This window comes from Hesperophylax consimilis, chromosome 18 (genome assembly GCF_061612785.1).
Source record: "Hesperophylax consimilis isolate HC1 chromosome 18, BYU_Hcon_1.0, whole genome shotgun sequence".
NCBI classification, from domain to species: domain Eukaryota; kingdom Metazoa; phylum Arthropoda; class Insecta; order Trichoptera; family Limnephilidae; genus Hesperophylax; species Hesperophylax consimilis.
Genome location: NC_142853.1, coordinates 10366862 through 10388370, shown reverse-complemented (window position 1 = coordinate 10388370; position 21509 = coordinate 10366862). Strand labels below are relative to the sequence as shown.

Below are 21509 nucleotides of genomic sequence, written 5' to 3'. Positions count from 1 at the left end.
AATTTGTGGTTGTATGTATGTTTGGATGAGAAATTTCGAAAAAAAGAAAAAAAAATTGTTGAAATTTTTTTTTTTTAAATCTCGTCATTTATTGGGTCCAAAAAAATCCTATATTTCAAGCTGGAACCAACCATACACATTCACAAAATTTCATTGAAATCGGTTGGGCAGTTTCGGAGATTAGCGTGTACGAGCACAGTGACACGTGATTTTTATATATTATAAGATAAATAAAAATATAAATGTTTGTTTGTTCAAAATCTTAAATCTCCGATACGATACGCATTTGCATAGGAGTGTGTTTTTATTTACCTATATTGTATATAGATGTCAGAGATGTGCAAAATGGGTACCCAAAACCATTTGAATTGCAAAATGGAAATGGGTCAAAACTTTTCCATTTGAAAATGCAAAATGCAAAATGGTTTTTAGAAAAGCATTTCAAATGCAACATGCAAAATACCTATTTTCAAAATGCATTGAAAATGCAAAATGGTTTCTCAGGTCAAACAATTAAAATAATTATAGAATTTAAAAAAAAAAATTGTGATTTAATAATGGACATCAATGTAGAACAAACATATTACATGATGGTAAATCCAAAAACACCACGACTACAGATTATGAAACCACAAAAAAATTGCGCGGGACTAATGTTAACTATGTTGAAAACATAGAAACCATTTAATATTACAGCGTCATGGCCCCATGTTCAGTATTTGAATCAGTATTTTTTGTAATGGTATCACTTAAGGCGATGCACTACGTCGTGTAATATTTTAAATTGAGCCGCTATCAATAACAACCCTTACGTAGATGGCGATAAGATTTAAATTCCCGCTTAAAACCATCTGCCTGTTTTGATTTATACAAGAAAAAAACATGGCCAAAAAGTGCCTTTTATTTTATTTTGTGGATGTTCAGGCATAAATAGTTAATTTTTTTCCCATCATTTTATAAATAACTTGATTTGCCACATTATAAAATAAAATCATAACCGAAAATGGGTTCGTAAGTAGGAGATTTTGAACTTTAAAGCAGTTTTCATAGGCCTATACATTATTTTTTTCTGGGCTTATAAAAAGACTTATATAAAAATTACTCGATTATTTCAAAGGTCAAGATGTATTCTACTCGCAGTATTTAATTAAAGCATCTGAAACATTTCTAGGCGACCAAATTTTCAAACCAAAAACACGTGATTTTGCATTACTACGTATGGCATCGCCTTAATTGCCAGGGCTCCTACCAGGGAGCAACTTGACAAATGTAAATTATCTCTCATAGCGAGGTTGAGGACCGACTGATATTTGGGGCTTATGAAAATAAGATGAGTCGAGATAGTAGGAAGAATGTTGCAAAAAAGCATTTAAAATGGAAAATGCATTGAGAAAAGCATTTAAAATGCAAAATGCAAAATGGTTTTTAGAAAAGCATTTAAAATGCAAAATGGAAAATACCCATTTTGCATTTTGCATTTCCATTTGAAATGGATTTATTTGAAATAAAGCACATCTCTGATAGATGTTAACTGTGACAGGTAAAAACATGTTTTTTTTTTTAAAACAGCACCATGTTGGACTGAAAAGGAAAATGCGCTATTGTTTCCCTATTTGCACAGACAGACTGAGCCACAGTAATGCGCGGCGGGGTATAGCTAGTTTTTAATTAAAAAATGTTATTTAGAATATTTATGGTTTATAATTAAGTAGGTAGGTATGTATTTAAGTACCTACATACAAATATAATGATTTCAGAGGAAATTTTGATTTTGATTTATCAAAAAGAAATATTATTAACTAAATTTTTATTTATAAGAGAAAATTAGAAACACACTTTTTGACTGGACGTGTGGTCTACTGTTCACATAACTACAAGTAATTAAAACTAAGATACCATTTTTGTGGTGTGGAAACTAAGGATTTAGGAGAATTTTGCGGATAAAAAACATTTGGTGGTAAATAGCTAACCACCACAAAGACTTTATAATAGGCCTGTAGGACGAAGGAGTCTTGGAGGACCAAGTAAGGATGTAAGTATCTGATGAGACCTTTAACCTATGCCTATCCTTTAGCCCAAGATTAAACTGGAGGGACGCAGAAGGAGATGATTTGAACCAGCTTGTAGCACCCACATTTTTGAAGATTTTGTGCAAAAAGAAGATGGTGAAGGAGGGCTACAAATTTTTGAAGGATAAACACACTATAAACAAACAAAAAAAAAACAGCAGCTAGTTTAAAAAAATAATTTATTTCAATAATACAGTTACACACACAATATTAGGTACATATAATTTATTTTAATTCTAGCTCAGTTTGCCTCCAAAATCAATCTCTGCCTTGTCTTGGTAGTTAGAAAGCCTAGTTCAGGAACGGGAACCTTCTTGAAGCGTGTCAAACAAATGCTCAATTAATTTTTTTTAAATCTTGAGTGCGCCGATAATGCAATTGACAACAAGACATTCCGTTGAAAGATCCTCTCTCTTTTTCTCACAAACGAAGCCGTTCAGAATGAGAGGTTATTATGGAGCTCTCATAGGCAGAACTGTACCAAACGTTTGTCCAAAATTCAATGTGTTGCAATTTATTCCAGCCCATAAATAAATAAGGTCAAGGCAGCACTTAGTCTTGTATCTTCCTTGCACATATCCAAATGAGACAGAAAAAATTCACCGCGCACAATAGCGGACGATTAAAGGGACCATGAGCAGAATTATGGAAAATTGAAAATAAAAAATGTGTCAAACAAGATATAAAATAAGCGTACATAAAAAAATAATACAAACAAAAAATGTTATAATAAATATGGTGGACTTTCAATTAAGCCCAAGTTATATACAAGATTTGTGACTTTATGATAACTTATCTTGCTTTGAAATACGTTTTCAACTTGCAAATCGTCTTCTTCTTTCAGAGAATTTTCGAGCATAATCTGAAATGCACATAAATCACTGCTCGGTTTTTTACTTGGCCAATGCTCCATTTGTGATTTTATACCATTCAAGATGTGCATAGTTCGTTGTTTAAATGTACAAGACTTCCAGATTTCTGTGCAGTATTGGCCGCTGTTCAAAATCTTGTTCATTTGTTCAATGCAAAAATTTGTTAGGGCGATTTCTTCTTGATAAATGTTTACTTCGCCTTTATCGAATACACGGCACTGAAATAATAAAAAAAACACAAATCAATAATGGATACAATCCCCTAAAGCCTCAACCCAACATTTTGAAATGAATACAGATTTCGCAGAATATATATTTGCATTTTTTAATTGTTTGGTTAAGGGCCGGCCCTTTTTTTTTTATTTTTTTTATTGTGAATACCTCACAAGAGTCCCAACTGCTCCCGTCTGGAGCCAGTGAGACTATGGCATCCCCAATTGGGGGATGTTGTGAGGCTGAAGGTAAGTGGGGAAGTACCTGGCTATTCAGATCTAGTCACTAAACACGGCTAAAGCCATTTGGAGCAACGTTTCAATTCTGAATGGTGGTCTTACACCAGGGCGATACTGGTAGTATCTTCCACTCTGGAACGTGCCGCAAATATACTATATATTATTTTAATTAATTAATTGTGAAATAACACAAATTAATCAAATAAAATTTATATGCGCACGCCGGGTTCGAACCCGCGACCTTCGGAATGGCAGTCCAATGCGTTACCACTGGACTATGCCGGCCCTGCACTGTTTAAATCATATTTCTCACCGTAATACAAAATGAGGGATATATATATCCCAAAAAGACTCTATACTTGTTCGTTGTACGTGAAGAATATCTCCCAAAATTACCCAAGGGGTTAAATTCTCCTGGCCAAAAGTATTATCTAATAAAAATATATTAATTAAGGCGATGCACTACGTCGTGTAATATTTTAAATTGAGCCGCTATCAATAATAACCCATACGTAGATGGCGATAAGGTTTAAATTCCCGCTTAACACCTTCCGCCTGTTTTGATTTATGCAAGAAAAAAACATGGCCAAAAAGTGCCTTTTATTTTATATTGAGGATGTTCAGGGATAAATATTTAATTTTTTTTTGATCATTTTATAAATGAGGTCTAGGAAATTTAGAGAAGCATTGACACCTACTTCTAGGGTAAACTGAATTTGGGTATGGAAAGATAATTAATATCAACACCCCTATTTACCATTGGCGTAGGATTTTATTTATAAATAATTTTTCAAATCAAAGCGTTAGGAACCTTCCTTTAGATATTAAACCTGCCTTTTATACAAACAATACCCTAGGAAAAATTTTGATTAATACTAAGGACAATGATGACATACTAAGCCATTCGGGTATTTATAAACTCAACTGTAGTTATTGTCCCGCCTTTTACATAGGTAAAACATCGCGCAATGTAAACACCAGAGTGAAGGAACATGTACGGTGTTTAAATGGTAAAGGTTTTTCGGAACTCGCCAACCATTTAATATCAGCAGACCATAGATTTAATAAAATAACAGGTCCTAGCCTCTTACATAAAAATAGTATAGGCATTAGGTTAGACCAGAGGTCGGCAAACTTATTTGCCAAAGAGCCAAATATGTACATTACAACTATTTAAAAAAAAAATAAGAGCTAATTCTGTTTTTTTGATTTAACAAACATTTATTATAATTTCAGCACTTTGTTAAATTGCGGGTACCTACGCTGAATAAAACTTGATATCATATTTAATAAACATTTTATTCACTGATAAAAAAATAATATATAATTAATTATTAATAATAAGTACTTCCGAACCATGCCCTTGCATCTCCTTCGAAAGTTTTAGTAAGTTAGGATTGTATGTTGTTGTTCTTAATTTTAGGCACGATTCTAGGTTGTCATCAATAAGACGACTTCTCAGTTTACTCTTGATAAAGTTCATGTTTGAAAAAGATTGTTCGCATGAATATGTAGAACCGAAAAGGGATAGTACAGAAAAAGTGAATTTTTTCAGCTGGTCATAACAGTTGGGAATACTATTCCAAGCGTTGAATATGATCATGTCTTCCTTCTCTAGGTCTTTCAAGGTAAACCACTTGTATTGTGAACTAAGCTCACATTTTTTCTCCTCCAGTATTTCTAAATCAACACAAAGACGTTCAAATTTAGAGCTCCATATTTCCTTGTTTTTTTTTTAATCCAGCAAGTATTTCAAAGTTACCAATGTCAATGCCAAAAGGAGAAAAATTCAAATCTGTTATCGAAGCATTAAAAGGATGTTTGACGAATGCTAAGATCGCTCTGTTGTTTTTAAATTCCTGCTGAGAAATGCTTCCCTCATATTTAAGATGGTTGTTTTGATGTACCTAGTGCTTGTCAATGAAATAATTATTTTCTTGGCGATGCTTCAGCAGACTCGGAAATTGAAACAATGTTTCCCTTGCAAAATCTTCAGCAAAGAGGGATAATTTCAAATGAAACGACTTCTCCTAACATCGAAAAAAAATTATTTCCTTTCCCTTGTAAGTTCATTTAGATGGGACGTAACGTCAACCACGAAATAAAAGTTTTGAATCCAGTTATCGTATGTTAGTTCTGGATAGTTAACACCCTTCTCAAGGAGAAATGCTTTGATTTCTGGAAACAGCGATTGGAAACGCTTTAAAACGTTCCCTCTTGATAACCAACGTACCTTGTTATGAAGCAGAAGATCACCGTACTCACTCTCCATTTCAACTAAAAATTCTTTGAATTGGCGATGATTAAGAGCTTTAGCTAAAATGGAGTTAACAATCGTAATCACCAATTCCATAACTTTACAAATTTTTTTTGGAAATGTCTGCGCACAAAGCGCTTCTTGATGAATGATGCAATGGTAAGCAAGTATCTCGTGATTATTTTTTCTTTCAAAAGAGCAACAAACCCCTTTCTGTGGCCGGTCATCTTTTTGGCCCCGTCTGTTGAAATCGACACAATTTTTTCGAGAGACATTTGATGCTTATCCATACATCCAATTACAGCGTTTGCGATATCCTCTCCACGCGTCTGACCTTTGAGTGGCAATAATCCTAAAAGTTCTTCTTTAGAACCTGTATGAGAAATAAATCTTACAAAAAGCGAAACTTGCGCTGCATCATTTATGTCACAAGACTCGTCAACTGTTATTGATAAAGCCGAAACTAATTTTATATCTTCGCTTTGCTGGATGGTTATATTCGAAGACATCTTTCATTGTTTTGGCAGACAATGGTAACTCTTTAATTTTTTTTTTAAATTTCTGCCTTGATCTTAAAATCCCGAAATAGTTCTTCGGATGCCTTTACAAAACAACTTTTAATGTATTTGCCGTCTGTGTACGGTTTCCCTCTCTTAGCAATCTCTCGACTAACAACAAAACTTGCCATATTAACATTACTGAAAGATTGCATGCAACACGACAAGCGCCGACCACCATGCCGTAGCAACGCGACTGGCGAGGTGACTGCTATCCAACGCCAACCAGACTTATTGAAACACGAGAAGAGTCTCCCTCGCACCGCGCACCCCGTAGTCGTCACCCGCCGATACCATCGGCGCGTCTTGCGCGCCTGTCCGTGAACTTTTGCGCGGGAGCCGCACTTAAGAGGCTAAAGAGCCGCATGCGGCTCCGGAGCCGCACTTTGCCGACCTCTGGGTTAGACAATTTAGAATCACTAGAAATCAGGAAATCTATAAACAGTAACTTGTCAGACCATTTATTAAATACACAAATTAATTTATCTAATCAAAAAAACACATTCTATAGTCCTATATTTAACTTGTTTCCCACAATCCATTCCACTCCTTAATATGTTTATGTTTTTTCTTATGTCTTTAAAATGTATTATTATATGTATAATTCATGTAAAATTGCTTTTTTGTACTTTGTTATTATATATCTTTAATTCACTATGCCTATGTAATATTTGACTCCTCCCACTTTTATAATGTGTTATATTCTGTCTCCCTCTGATTTCTTATAAATATGCATGACCTCTGTCTTAGTTTTTAGTTATATTTCACATCCTGATGAAGCTCGACCGTAGCGAAACCGGTAGATGTAATAATAAAAAAGTCGTGGTTAATAAACAAAGTGTTTTATGTATTTGATTTAATAAAAAATGAATGTTAAGTGTTTCAAGTGCATGCGATTCTGTTAAAAATTATTATGCACTTTCTCATGGCATACAGGTTTAAATTGCGTATCAAAAAATTCTAGTTAGGGCCAAATTCTAATGCCAGCAGCGCATGAACGGTTTGTTGGCAGGAAAAAATTCTTGTCACTGGTGCATGAACGGTTTTGCAGAAGTTAAACAGCCCCCTGCCAGTAAAGGCAATCCTCCCATGCATTTATGTTCAAAGGTTTAATTGAATTTTGCAAAAAAAAGCATTTCACATACCTCTTCATCAATAAGTTGTTCAGAAATAGAAGTGTTGCATCCCAAAGCCATGACAATAAGCATGATGATAGTGTGGTCAATGGATTCCTGACTCATCCACATGGCCGCCACTTCCACAATGATTTCCTTGGCTTTATTTTCATTGCAAAGGAATTCTTCATATGGCAATGTATCATTATATTTGGAAATTTGCTTTTTAATCAATGTATTTGCCAGGGTGGCAATCTTCTGCTTGATTTCATCATTTTCATCATCTGCTAGTTGCAGCAATGCAGACCATTGGAGTATTATTCCCTGGACTGGAACAGAAATATTAACCGATAAATCTATCTGACTCTGTAACTGTGCAGACGAGATTGCTATCTTTAGAGCACAGGTGTCAGGTGGGAATGCTGTCCTTGTTCTACTGGTATTTCAGTGGAAGATGCTACGAGGGACTAGTGTCACTGATCCCTTCAGTACCGGTGCATAGTCAGGAAACATGCTAAATGCGTGCCCAAAATTTGTAGACGCATGACATTTTTCACATGAGAATGGTTTGTTTCTATGCCATATTCTTGAGTTCAACAGCTCCACTGTGGAATGATTTGCCGGCTTCTGTGTTTCCACCCTCCTACAACATGTGCCTCTTCAAGATCTACGTTCACTCCTTCATCTACTCAAAAAAACCACCACACAGCATCCCCAAAGATGACATAGGCCATGAGGAAAATTATTTTCATCAAGGACCGCTGTGCAGAGTTGCAGTAAGGTAACATAATAATAATAAAATATGTATTTATTTGTCAATAGATTATTATTGTTAATTTGTTACATCATCTGTATTAGGTTTGATAATATTGGCAAAAGGTCAATGCTTAGTTGTACATCCCGGAATGCCGCTGGTTTTCTTTTTTTAAACCAAGCAAAATTGTTTTTCTTCCACGTGTTGTCACTGGTCACTCAGCCTAGTAAACGATCAACCCCTCACCCCGATCCTAACAGTCCAATACCTTCCATTCCAAAATTTCGTATACATTTTTTACTTCAAATAATGACAGGAATCACTGGTTAAAATAAGTCAAGTACGTCCCATAACACCCTCCTATCTACTCCAAATAATGACAGGAATCACTGGTTAAAATAAGTCAAGTACGTCCCATAACACCCTCCTATCTACTCCAAATAATGACAGGAATCACTGGTTAAAATAAGTCAAGTACGTCCCATAACACCCTCCTATCTACTCCAAATAATGACAGGAATCACTGGTTAAAATAAGTCAAGTACGTCCCATAACATCCTCCTATCTACTCCAAATAATGACAGGAATCACTGGTTAAAATAAGTCAAGTACGTCCCATAACACCCTCCTATCTACTCCAAATAATGACAGGAATCACTGGTTAAAATAAGTCAAGTACGTCCCATAACACCCTCCTATCTACTCCAAATAATGACAGGAATCACTGGTTAAAATAAGTCAAGTACGTCCCATAACACCCTCCTATCTACTCCAAATAATGACAGGAATCACTGGTTAAAATAAGTCAAGTATATCCCTTAACACCCTATCTACTCCAAATAATGATAGGAATCACTGGTTAGAATAAGTCAAGTATGTCCCTTAACACCCTACATAAAGGAAAGCACTCAATCGATTTATCGCTTTATTATAAATTCCAATATTGAAAATGACACTTAAATTCAAAACAAATTTGAGTAGTAGAGTTAGTATATTTGATAAAACAATACATACCTCTAATTCTGTCAGCTTGATTTCTCTCCCAGTCCAGGAACTCCCAATGATTTACAAATATATTTGCACATTCCATCCTTTTTTCGATTGAGTTATCCGAAGAAGAGAATTCAAACAACACATTGCTTAACAGCTTAATGGATTGTTCTGTAAAGCACAGATAAATAGAGTGACTTCTGGCGCTCATACATTGCATATAATTGCTAATGAACCTCAAATAAATGTAACTAATACTTTCGTTTTCAGAGTCAGCTAATTTTAGAAGAATCTTAAGCTTGGCTTTGGCAGACTTTGCGCTCGGTGCAAAAAGGGCTAAAATCCTGGTTAAGCTGCCGGAATTGTGTGATAAAACCATTAGAGCTTTTTGCTGACATTGCACATAGACATCTTTCTTCAAAAGGCCATAAAGGCGTTCCTCATATTCTGTTGAAGAACTTAACATGTTCAATATATCTATGGTTTCGTGGGGTTGAAACAAATTAGAGAAACAGTCATCGCTTTTAGGCAGTTCATAGTCAGCCGTTTCTCCCAGATTATTGGATTCATAAAAGCAAAGTAGGTACGTTAATGCAGTCAGTACAATTTCATACACTGGGCTATCTAAGGCCATGATCAGTACGGCAGCAATGTCAGATGCTTTTTCCAAGGACAGCAATAAACCAATCTTCAGATGTAAACATTGGATATAAAATCCCTCTTTTCCAAAATGAATGCTTTGTGTATTCAGTACATTTTCAGGATTCAAGAGCGATTTTTCTAAATCCAAGAAGTACGTTGGTTGTTTAGTTACTATTTTGTAGGTACTGAAAATGCAAAAGAACATTACATATTATATATAATTAGTGGTTGACACAATGCTTCGCTATTGCTAATTATTAATTAATTACTCGGACATCTCCAACTTCTTCCACCATTCATTACTGTATACCACAATGTTACTGTTAAAAAATACATTACATCGACTTTAATGGCTCCGTATCTCATTCCATTGCAAAGATACTATCATTCAAATCACTCCTAAACACTCCCAGCACTAATAAGAACAGACTTTGAAATTTTCAGCTATATTGGTTAACTACTTTTCGAGTTTTGAATTTATATATATTTAGATAAGTTTCAAGGAATGTAAATTTTGTCCATTGTGATATTAATTTACTTCAAACCATTATTTTACTGAATGCAGCTGATATGCAATGCACCACCAATTTATCAGCAATAGCTGTATCAATAGAATAAAGTATAACGCAAGAAGTGCCTTGTGGGCGTGTTTTGTGATCCAAATATAAGCCCAATTAGGGCCTACATTTCCATGTAAAGCTGTGTTTCATGATTACGAAATTCAAATGGTATAGCGATATACAATTTCAGGCAAGACTAAGAGAGACAGACTGCGTGCTACATGGTCTAGAACCAAAAACTCGACCGGTTGGTGGCCGAGTTGACATCGCGCTTGGGTCTCACTCGGGCGTAGTGTGTTCAATTTCTCGGCTGGCTAAGTCCTCCATCACAACACAAGCAACATTTTCAGCTTACTATAGTGGTAGTAGGAGATTTTCAAATATTGTCAGGTTATTTGTAACCTGGGAATGTTTGTCTTTCTTTTAAAAAAAAGAAAAAAAAAAAAAAAAAAAAAAAGTACTAATTCAGTGGCACATTTGTTTCCATTCAAATTTGCAGGGAAGGCAGTTCTCTTCTTTATTCTATGTCTATATCGCTTTCATGTGAAGAAATGGTAGTATCTCACTAATCTGGCATCTCCAGTGATCCGGCCTTTTCTCTATCACGGCCAGAATATTGAAATAAGGTTTGAGTGTAAGAAATAATAAATGAATCAAAGTAACTAGATAAAAAGATAATGTGATCATCGTACCACCCTTTAAGAAGAAACACCATCCGAACGTAGGACTCAGCAGTCACGAAGCAAGGTTTATTTCCAGATAAATTAGACAAAATCCAACTGCTGCTTTGCAATAAACCTACTAACTCGGTAGAATATTGACAAAATACTAAATTGTCAGGAACAACCTCCAATAGTTCGATGAGCTGAAAATAAAATTGCGAGTTAAAATCTGTATTATTCACCATTATATACTTATGTCACTTGAGTGACAGCGTATTTAAAAAAACTCCTCGAGCGATAGAAATTTCCGGGCATTCGGTTTTGGATTCAACCGCCTTCATTAAAAAAATCATACATCTGTAAATAATTTTTTTTTTAAGTTTTAAGTTTCTTTATTCATTGAATTGTTTGTTACATGCATTGAGGATTTTTCGACCACCAAGCTAGGCACATGCCCGTGTTATGGTGGTCGATTTTCTATACATTAACATAAAGAATGTGAGAGAATATAAAAGAATATAAAATAATATATTATCAAAGAATATTTAAGAACATAAAATAATGTAAATGACCATATAGTAATATAAGGAAGTCTGGAAGAATACAGTAGGATATAAAAATACATAGTATGAAAGTATAGAACATAAAATACGGAAACATATGAACTGATTACTGTGGTTTAAAGCCAATGAGTGATAGCTTGAGTGGTTAAGTAGCGGGGTTTGCCAACAGTCTGAATAACAGAAGAATATGTATGAGATGATACACGAATGTGGATGAAGCAAAGAGTGTTTGCCAAGAGAAAGTTGTATGGCAGTCATCTCTGCCCATCCCTCCGGGGAATGGCGTGATGATTATTTTTTTAAGGTTAGTTAAAGAAGAGGAAGAAGAGATGGAAAAATGGGATGATTTGTAAAGGTGCATTGTGAAAAGAGATCAATTTAAAGGAAAAGCATGTACACCAGATTGTTGGGGCAGATAAAAAGAATGCGGCATTTGGAAAAAACATATTTTGTCAATGTGATTGGCAAAGAAAGCATAGAGTTTAAGTTTTATAACTAACCTGCAGTAAGATGCCATGACAATAATTTGTTTTGATTTCTTTATCCTCTAGAAGCTTCAGTAAATCCATACAGTGTGGAACATATCTGGAACATTAAAAAAAATTAAAATACCAATCCTACGACCTTCCACACCAACAACCAAATTCTCTCTAGCTAGAATGGTGATTTACTAATTCTAAGATTCAAAGAAAGATTTAAGCTATACATAAATGAAAAATGCAGCTCTGCACAAACGCATTTTTCAATCTATTTCCATGTTAATTCAGTTGGCTCTCTGAAGTACCTGGGAAATGTTAACTCTTCATGATAAGATCAAGCAAACATAAATTAGAAATTAATAGAAAAATAAGTACTTATTTTAGGTTCGCTGCCATAGATGCACTTTCGATTTTTTAATCTAAGATTTTGTAAAAATTTTATAAGAATTTGGTCACTAGTGCCCTCGGAGGTCACGATCAAGAAGGCAATCATAAAAAATATGAATTTACACTGACAAAACCTATAGTCAATAAACATGAATGTTAGGAGATCAACCGACATGAAAATGAAGAAATAAAAAAATATGAAGATGAAAAAATCAACAAACATGGAGATGAAGAAATCAAAACAAATATAAAGGAAAAGGAAATCAACAAATGTGAGGATGAGGAAATCAACAAATATGAAGATGAAGAGGAAGAAATCAACAGATATGAAGTTGAGGATATCAACAAACATGAAGATGTATAAATCAAATATGAAGATGAGGAAATCAACAAACATGAAGATGAAGAAATCAAATATGAAGATGGGGAAATAAAACAAAGAATTTTTTTTTTTTTGGAAATTTTTATGAATTAATATAGAAGAAGCGTTATTTATGTTTGGTGACAGTTTATGATTTATAGATTTATACTAACTTATCAAGGCTAATAAGCGGCACCATGGCTTTCGCCGCCAATCGTCTTGTCTTGAGTACGCAACTTTTAGCGCATGTCAGCAAATATGGAATGTACTTAGCAAGCTGAAACAATTCAAATGGTTAAAACCACAGTAGTACAACAAAATAATTGAAAATTAAAAATAGTTTGTAGAAAGACAATCATAGACATTGAAATTTATAGATTTGCCCTAACATGAAATCTGGGTATTTTCGGAACTAGGAGGGTTCGAGATAATTAGAATAAACCACGACATCCGTCGTACGTTGACCGATGAAAAGCGGACATTGAAATAACCAGACCCTGCGCAGAAATGTAAAGTTCACTTAAAGTAAGGCAACGTTTTGCAAAGCAGTCCATTACGGGACTTCTCTGCGCAGGATCTGAATGTTATTTTTTAACCGAACCGTCTTCAAATTGGGTAGCATAGCGAAGCAAAAAATGAGTGCGGTGGGTAAATTATAACACATTTGTAAAAGTGTCTAACTAAATAGTGTAACAAAATATTCAATTTTGGAAACAATCCCAAACTTTTGTTTAGCTGATTTGAGATTTGTAGCTTTTTACACAGCCAGCAATCTGCTCGCCATTATAAGTAGAACAAGTAATTTGTAAGCTGATTTTAGTTTCGCAGACTAAATATTTATTTTGCAAAAAAGGTATTTAGTCTGGCACCAATAAATTGCAAAAGCAAAAAGGAAAATTACAAAAAAAATATTTGGGTTAAAAATATAAAAGGTTAGGTACATATGGGACAAAAAAGGTTACACATAGTACCTATGTGTTTCACAGTTAAAGGTCAAGTAATACTTTTTGTTTAAATTCGTTGAAGAATATGTGGAAAATATCCACATTTGCAAGGCGGTTAATTAACCTACTAAGTCTTCCCTGGTGCATCACAATAAATTTTAATTCTACTCAAGTTTTCAAGTGATATTACAATGCGATTTGCCTGTATACTTTCAGATTCATTCATTGACAAATTGCAGAAATGGAGATGATCACGCCCATTCATCACTTTGCAAATTTGGATTGTTCCCCTTTCCCTGATGGACGAGTCTATAAATTTGGATGTCTATGAACACAATAATATAAACCTGTAAATTAGAGTCCACCCCTTCAACTGACGAAGGATAGAGTCTAGCTAGAAGTAGGAGAATAGGGTAGAGAGACGGTTTCGACAAATCTTTGCCAATGTTTTCAATGTCCTCGTCCACATCACTGAATTCCTCCTAAAAGGTAATAAAAAATAACATTTTAAAACAAAGTATTTCCCTTTCAGACAGTCTTGCAGTATTTATCATCAGGGCAGATGGCAGATGCAACATTGCCGGACTGATAAAACCTCTAATGTGACAACCAATACACTCATCTTCTAGAATACGGTCCCTTCAAAACCATTAAAAACATTGGGTAAACATTTAAACAAAAGAATCCATAACTCAAAACTTTGCTTTACCGATTTTTTCAATAGGCAAAACTTGTTCTGAATAGGGACCAAGTTACGGCCAGTGTTGGATTAACTTTTCTTAAACACTAATAGTTCTGTCAACAGTATAACTCGCGTAAAAAAAGTATGTTTCTAATTTTCTCTTATTTAATAAATCAAAACAAAAATTTTCTCGGAAATCACAGATTTGTAAGTAGGTACTTAAATACCTACCTACTTAATTACAAACCATATATTTTATAAAGACATTCTAATAAGAAATTATGCATACAATGGCAATTTCAGGTGTAGGTACCATAATATTGAAAAAATCCAAAAAAGAAAGTCCAAATAAATAAAACGATTTAAAATTTAAAAAAAGAATCTTTCCTGAACCATTAAAACGGCCACAATCTCGAAATAGAAACGGAACGTAAAAATAAATTTACAGGTAGACGGTTAAAACAGGACTTGCTATGCACGATAATAATATTTGGATGATTTGTATAGCGCGGTTTTTGTGAAAAATCATAACACAATCCAGCATGCTGGCCATATTCTGCAAGCAACACATATATTAGATGAAGCCTAGGGGTTCGCTTGTCGATTAATGGCTGTAAAAGAATTGTCCATAAAAAAGGTCTATTTACTGTTGCCCTTTAGCAAGCTTAGCCTTTTTAGCTAATTTACAAAATTTTACATCGCTGACCGACCTTTCCAGTATGGTTAGATAGTAGAAAAACTTACATGAATGAAGTCGTACACTTTGGGATATCGCTGGAAGAATATTCTACCGGTCATCCGGTTCCTGATGCCCAAATCGTCACTGTTTTTGGTTCGTTGAACGCCAAATATACGCGTCATCAAGCTGCTGAACAGCAGAGTGGATGAGTTTCTTTCCTACAACAAGAAATAGACTTGTAAAGGTTTTCCAAATCCTTATTTTTAAATTTTTTTTAAAGTTGTTTTTATTCCAGATAAAAGAAAATTACATTTTCATTTATTTAACAAGAAATAACTAAAATAAATACATTTTTTAAGTACATTACATAACAATATTATTCACTTTCAGTTTTTTGCTGAATGAGCATAAAAATGAACCATTTAAAAAAATAATGTAGATACATTATTTATTTTTAATGTTGTCTGAGAGGCAATTACATATGTTGCCCTCCTCGTAACCAATGGATTACTTGCCATAGTGAGTATTTATGGTGTTTAAATGTATGTTATCGTGTTGCCGTGTAAAGTGTGTGTGTACTTGGGACGTTATGATGAATTCTGTATTTGTATGTATGAGTTTATTATTTATTTTGTATATAAGGAGACAAGTATTATATTCATGTTGTTTTCTTAATTTGAACAGTTTTGTTTACATATATAATTTTTTTATGGATGTTCTTGGTTTGAAGTGAAATAGCTTTTTGATTAGGTATGATTTGAGATTTTCACAGCCAAAAGTATTATACTGATTTGTATTTGGGGTATTATGCGGTGTTGCGCTACCTCCTTCTATAGCCAACGTTTCGGACAGCATTGCAGTTTCCATCATCAGGGCAGATGTGTAAAATTACACATCTGACTTACTTTAATCGGTGATTCCTAACTTAGAATTAAGCAATTACTTACCGCCCATGTGGCACCGTTGAATCCTGCAATAGCGGTCATAAGTCCGTCGGCCACGTACGAATTAACATGTTCCCCTAAAGCCGTGTGGCGATATAGCGCTCTCAGGATATTGAGGCAGTGCGTGCGCACCTCCACAGAGGCGTCAGTTTGGCTGGTGCTGGCTTTGTCAAACCTGGCAAGGTTCAGCAGTGTCGCCATACACTTCTGGAAACATTGTGGGTTTCCGCTAACTTGAAGTTCCGTTGTGACGAGAGCCTAAACACAATAAACATACTAAATATAAATATTTTAATATGTATGCTCACTTCATTCATTGGATCAAATCGAAGAATTGTTTTTTTTTATTGATTTAACCTTTTTAATGCTGGCCACTTCAACGCAATCTATCGCACCAAGCAGCACGTTTTGACATAATTTATGTGTTTTAGTAGAACTTCATGGATCACATGTGCGACAGCCGCACAGAAAAGGTTAACAAAAACAAATATTAAACTTTACTCCACAATTAAATCATTACAATGAAATATAATACAGGGCCATCGAGAAGGGTTCTTAAGATAACCCCACAAGAAAAGGTCCATTCCTACCAATCAAACGGCCAGCAAATCTGTTGTTGTTAAGGCTGTAGTGAGGCCGTGCTCTGTATTGATGTTTTGTGGTCCCCTAGAAGCCCTGATCTAACTCACATGGATTATTTCTTGTGGGGTTATCTTAAGAACACTGTTTACGCAGAAAAATTTGGGGTCTAGAAGAGAGAGAATCTGCACGGTAATTGCAACTGTAACTCCCTGATATGATTCAGCTTGGTTAGTCGGGGTTTTGAAGACCCCCAGATTAAATGATGGAGGATAGATGGATGCCAGTAGCTCGTTCCACACGTGTAACGTTTTACACAAAGCTCCCCTGTCTATATGGTGTGCAAACAGGGTTGGGCGACAATGCAAGGCGGATTAACCACTCAGAACATTAGAAGACGTAAATATGATAATAGCGGTCAAGACATTAGAACGTCTTTTCACGTAAACGCGCGAGATTTTACAAAAATCGATTTATTTCCATCACTAGTATACGGATTGCCATGATTTAAAAAACAGAGTATCGATAATGAATAACGCTACGCGTCTGTATTCAAGAATATCTATGGAATGTAGAGGTGCATTATCTAAGTCGATTGGATCTGTCATCTTGTTCGTTCATAATTTATTGCGTTTCTAAATAATTTATTAAAAATATTTTAGTTTGGACGGTTAATATTTTGAGGTGACTAATAGTTTTTAATTATATTTCTTCAATATATAAAGTGTTATTTCTTTATGATATTCAGAAAAAAGTACATTTTTCACAGCTTTGAAATAATGGTCAGCGATTTTTACATATTTTCGACGTTTTCAGAAAATGTATATTTAGAAACGCAAATATTTACGTACAACAATACAATACGATAGTGAATTTCATAATCTTTCCAAAACATTTTTTAGAATGAGGCTACGTTTCCCAAAACGTGAGTTATGAAGCTTTTAACAAAACTCGTAAATATCACAAAAATTTTCACGTTTTGACAGTTCGCAAAGGAACACAAAGTAAATAATAGTCTTTGTCCGAGAGGTTAAGGAAGAGATTTTTCAGTTGGGCTTTTGACGAGTCCCAGATTAAATGATGGAGAATAGAGTAGCTCATTCCACATGCGTGATGTATTACACAAAAAAATAGTTGGAAAAATGACACATTCTTACGCAGCCCACATGGAGGTTCCTTCTTTGTTATTATATTGGGAGAGTAATGCAAAAAATTGTTACGTCTTATGAGATAATAACATACTTGAACCATGTATGGAACCCCAGCACTGCGTCTGGTAGAACAAAGTTTAGAATTTTTGGTATCGCCGGATGCAATTGCAGTTATCAGATCATCCAGCCAGAGACGTGGAAGATTATGCAATGATTTTGAGCTGCATTTCCATAACCTATAAATACAAACATTGTAAATGCTAAACAAACATTATTATAAATTAAATCAAATGCTTTTCGAAAGGCAGCTAATGCATCATCGCATGAAATTATCATTGTAGCCACACAAAAAAATTAGTAATAGCCACTGGCGGAAAACGTTCTGAAGGCAGCAGCTATTAACAAACAATGGCATTCGGAACTCCAGACTTGGATGAGATGTATAATATATCGTGCATGCAACATCTAAATTATAAATTTATGTTGATCTTAATTGTTAAATGTCATAAACATTATATGGACGGTCCCGAAGAACAATATCAGATGGGTAAATTTGTAGTTTTGCAGTAGAGCTGTTTAAAGTTTCGTCTCTGCATTTTTACTGCTTTTGATAATATATTTCTTCATTTAGTAAATAGGGGTTTCAAAAACAGTAAAAATGCAGAAACGAAACATTAAACAGCTCTATTGCAAAACTACAAATTTGCACAGCCGACATTGTTCTTCGAGCCCGTTGAAATTAACTGCTTGAATGCTGAGATATTCATAACGAATATCTGATGTTTTGTACCGTTGTGTGACAGCATATTCATAGCTCACTGCATTTGCCTCGATCTTATTTATTTATTTCACATATACGGCACAACATGTGCCATTCACATACTAATTTACAGAGAATAGTACAGCAACATAAGGAATGCAACAATATAAATGTAAGTATAATGGTATAATCAGTAAATAGTAAGTAAGGTTAAAAGTATAAAAAAGAGATATAAATATAATATAAGTAGCAATCTGTAGTATAGTAATAAGTCAAAGTAAGAAATTATATGTAATAATATACAATAAAGTAGTATAAGGAAGAATGAAGTGCTTATAAAATGTCTAAAAGGCATTAAGAGTTTGTAAAAAATAAAATAAAAGATATTAGATAGGTACCTATATACTATTAGAAATTTATGGTATTTTGAACATAAAAAATGCTCCTAGCACACTAAAATATATCTTATTCACTTGGCAAGGAAGCCATTTTAACTCGTTGTTTCGTCACTTGCAAACATACTTATTATAATCTGAAAATATAGAAAAAAATCATACCTGGAACATAGTTTAGAAAATCCTAGATACGCCTGTTCGAAAGCACCACGGTGTTTTGTTTCTGATAGCAAATTGGTAAAATGTTCGCCAATTTCTAAAACCGTCTTTTCATCTATCGTTCCCACTTCATTTTCAAAGATGACTGCTCGGTTCGATATTTCTCCAAGCAAAAGTGACACCTGGAAAAAAATTTCAAACCAATTGAACTTACAATTTATAAAAGTAGAATGTTTTCCGAAATTATTTCGCTGATTAACATTACCTAAATTTAGAATTACTTGTACCAATAAAAATCCAAAAAATAATTGTATTTTTTGCAATTTACTAACCAACTTTCTTGATAAATGACTTCAAAAGGATAAAAAAAACATGTTAAAATTTTTTTTTTCAAAATATAATTCCAACTAAACATTGTTACTTTAAGATACCTATATAGCTATTAAAAATGAAAAATGCAACAGTCAAATTTTGTTTCCATTTTGCAGTTGGCAACGGGAAGGCCTCAAGAAAAATTTTCACGGGTTCCCAATCAGTGGTGGTTTGTACTCACAAAAATGGGTGGTGCGCTAAAAATATTGTCTGTCTAAGCTTAAATCGACCTGCTGGAATTATCAGTATGTGAACTGTGAACTAAAGTGGCGCCATCTGAATGGGACAAATAATCGTATTGTGTCCTTGGGTATTTCTGCCTCGCCGAAGAGTTCCGAGGCATTGGTGAGTGCCGTTCATGTTTCGGAGAAATTTCAATACTATGGTCAATAATCACGCTCTGCGCGAATAAATAATTGATGCTCCCAGGTAACATTTCTCGATGAGCGAAATGGAAGCCGCTTGCATCACTTGACTTACGACACATGATACAAAGAATGAAAGTTCGAGCCAGTTAAATTTAACTTATTACTGTTATTTGCTTTGATTTTTTGTAGTATTATTGGTTGATAATTGTGTATTATTTTAAGATTGACAGAAATTTAGGGAGTGCGTTGCTCCAACGCTCCTTATCGCTAGCCGCCATTGTTCCCAATGAGCTGGCAAACCTGACTACAGGGAAATAAGTTTGTTCACATTTAGCAGCTGGCAACAATAAGACCCCAAGAAAACGAAAAGAATAGTGTAAGAGCACATAATTGCAGATTTAATGACAAACCTCTTTAACAGACCTCCACGCGCACAGCAGCACCATCTGCGCCGTGACCTTCATCCCACAGTCCAGCTGAACTCCGTTTCCCTCATCCTGTGTTGTGCCGGCATTGAAGTCCATGGGCAGGTGGCCCTCGGGAGATGAGTTATTCACTATTGGACCAACGATTTCGTTCACCTCGAACGATACCTGGATCAACTGACAGACAACTGAAGACCATTTGGTGTTTGAGGCGATGATCCTGTAAATCAAGAAGATAAAAACTTACACATTTTAATATTGAGGACAGCTTTGTCCTGTTGGGGTGTTCCTCTAACGTTGTTAACCCTAGAGCCACTTATTGCAATGTATTTCTCTTAAAAGAACTGTCAAATTGAGGATTTCTCAATTGCAATCACAAAAAGTCTCCACAAATGTTTGACATCTGGGAGAAATATCTCCCAAAATTGCTCTAGGGGTTAAAGGTGTTCCTGCAAGGCTATCGGAAACATTAGTTAAAACAGCCCTTTACACTAGCCAACAAATTTTTGGAAATTATTACGAAATATAAGATTCAAAAATTTCGCAGCTACCTTGGAGAGGCGACTGACTTCATGCAACTTCTTTATGGCATATTGCGGAAAGTCATTGGGAAGAGAAAGAGGAAGGTAGTACTTGGATATTCTGATCTAGTAAATAATGGCAATAGTGAATGGACATAGAAAGGAATTTCAATAAATGATACGCAAGTAGTTAAAAGAAGAAAAGTTGCCAGCAGTGCATTTCACATTTAAAATGTACCTAGTGTGTAATATAGGTGGAGAAAATTAATGAATGGGGGTACCTACTGTAATTCATACTATCTAATAGGTTATATTTGTAAAATACTCGATTAAATAATACTGCTACGTGAGCGTTCCCAAAATCATCTCGGGAGTAAAGTACACGCAATTCATCATTGAAAATATAGCTAAACCGTTTGAATTCATCGCAGTAGCGCTAACTTTATACATTTGTATTTCTAAGCAAATACATTCCAGACACATCACTCACCGTCAAGGCGCTTTGGTAATGCACGGGGTGAGTTATATATCTGAACTGCTCTAATTATAATTATTCTGTGCATATCGTGGTATGCACAGTCCGCTTGCTCTTGCGCGGGAGTCTTGTACTAGAACATAGCTCAAATAATGACCTGGCGGGAATTACGACTGCAGCGTACTTTCGTGGCACAGGTGTCGTTGTAAGTTGTTATGTGAAGACCGAAGACAAGCAGTGCAATGCACAAATGCACGTACCAAGGAACCGCCTCTGGTCGGGAATACTCCAAGAAGATAAATATGACACGATGAAACAAATACTTCTATCGGATC

At 34.8% G+C, this 21509-nt stretch overlaps 1 protein-coding gene across 1 annotated transcript in view; it reads right to left on the bottom strand.

The window, feature by feature from the left end:
• Positions 1-2296: 2296 nt before the first annotated feature.
• The window catches only part of THADA (Thyroid adenoma-associated protein homolog), a 51877-nt gene continuing 32664 nt past the window's right edge, over positions 2297-21509 (bottom strand). Inside the window, exons 15-26 of the mRNA XM_089642200.1 lie at positions 20164-20398; positions 19017-19195; positions 17791-17935; positions 15973-16227; positions 15091-15243; positions 14012-14146; positions 12894-12997; positions 11994-12078; positions 10961-11133; positions 9091-9893; positions 7353-7651; positions 2297-3159 (exon numbers count right to left, since the gene is read on the bottom strand). Coding sequence (XP_089498326.1) covers positions 2794-3159; positions 7353-7651; positions 9091-9893; positions 10961-11133; positions 11994-12078; positions 12894-12997; positions 14012-14146; positions 15091-15243; positions 15973-16227; positions 17791-17935; positions 19017-19195; positions 20164-20398 — 2932 coding nt within the window. The 3' untranslated portion in view covers positions 2297-2793. The remainder of the gene's footprint in view (positions 3160-7352; positions 7652-9090; positions 9894-10960; positions 11134-11993; positions 12079-12893; positions 12998-14011; positions 14147-15090; positions 15244-15972; positions 16228-17790; positions 17936-19016; positions 19196-20163; positions 20399-21509) is intronic.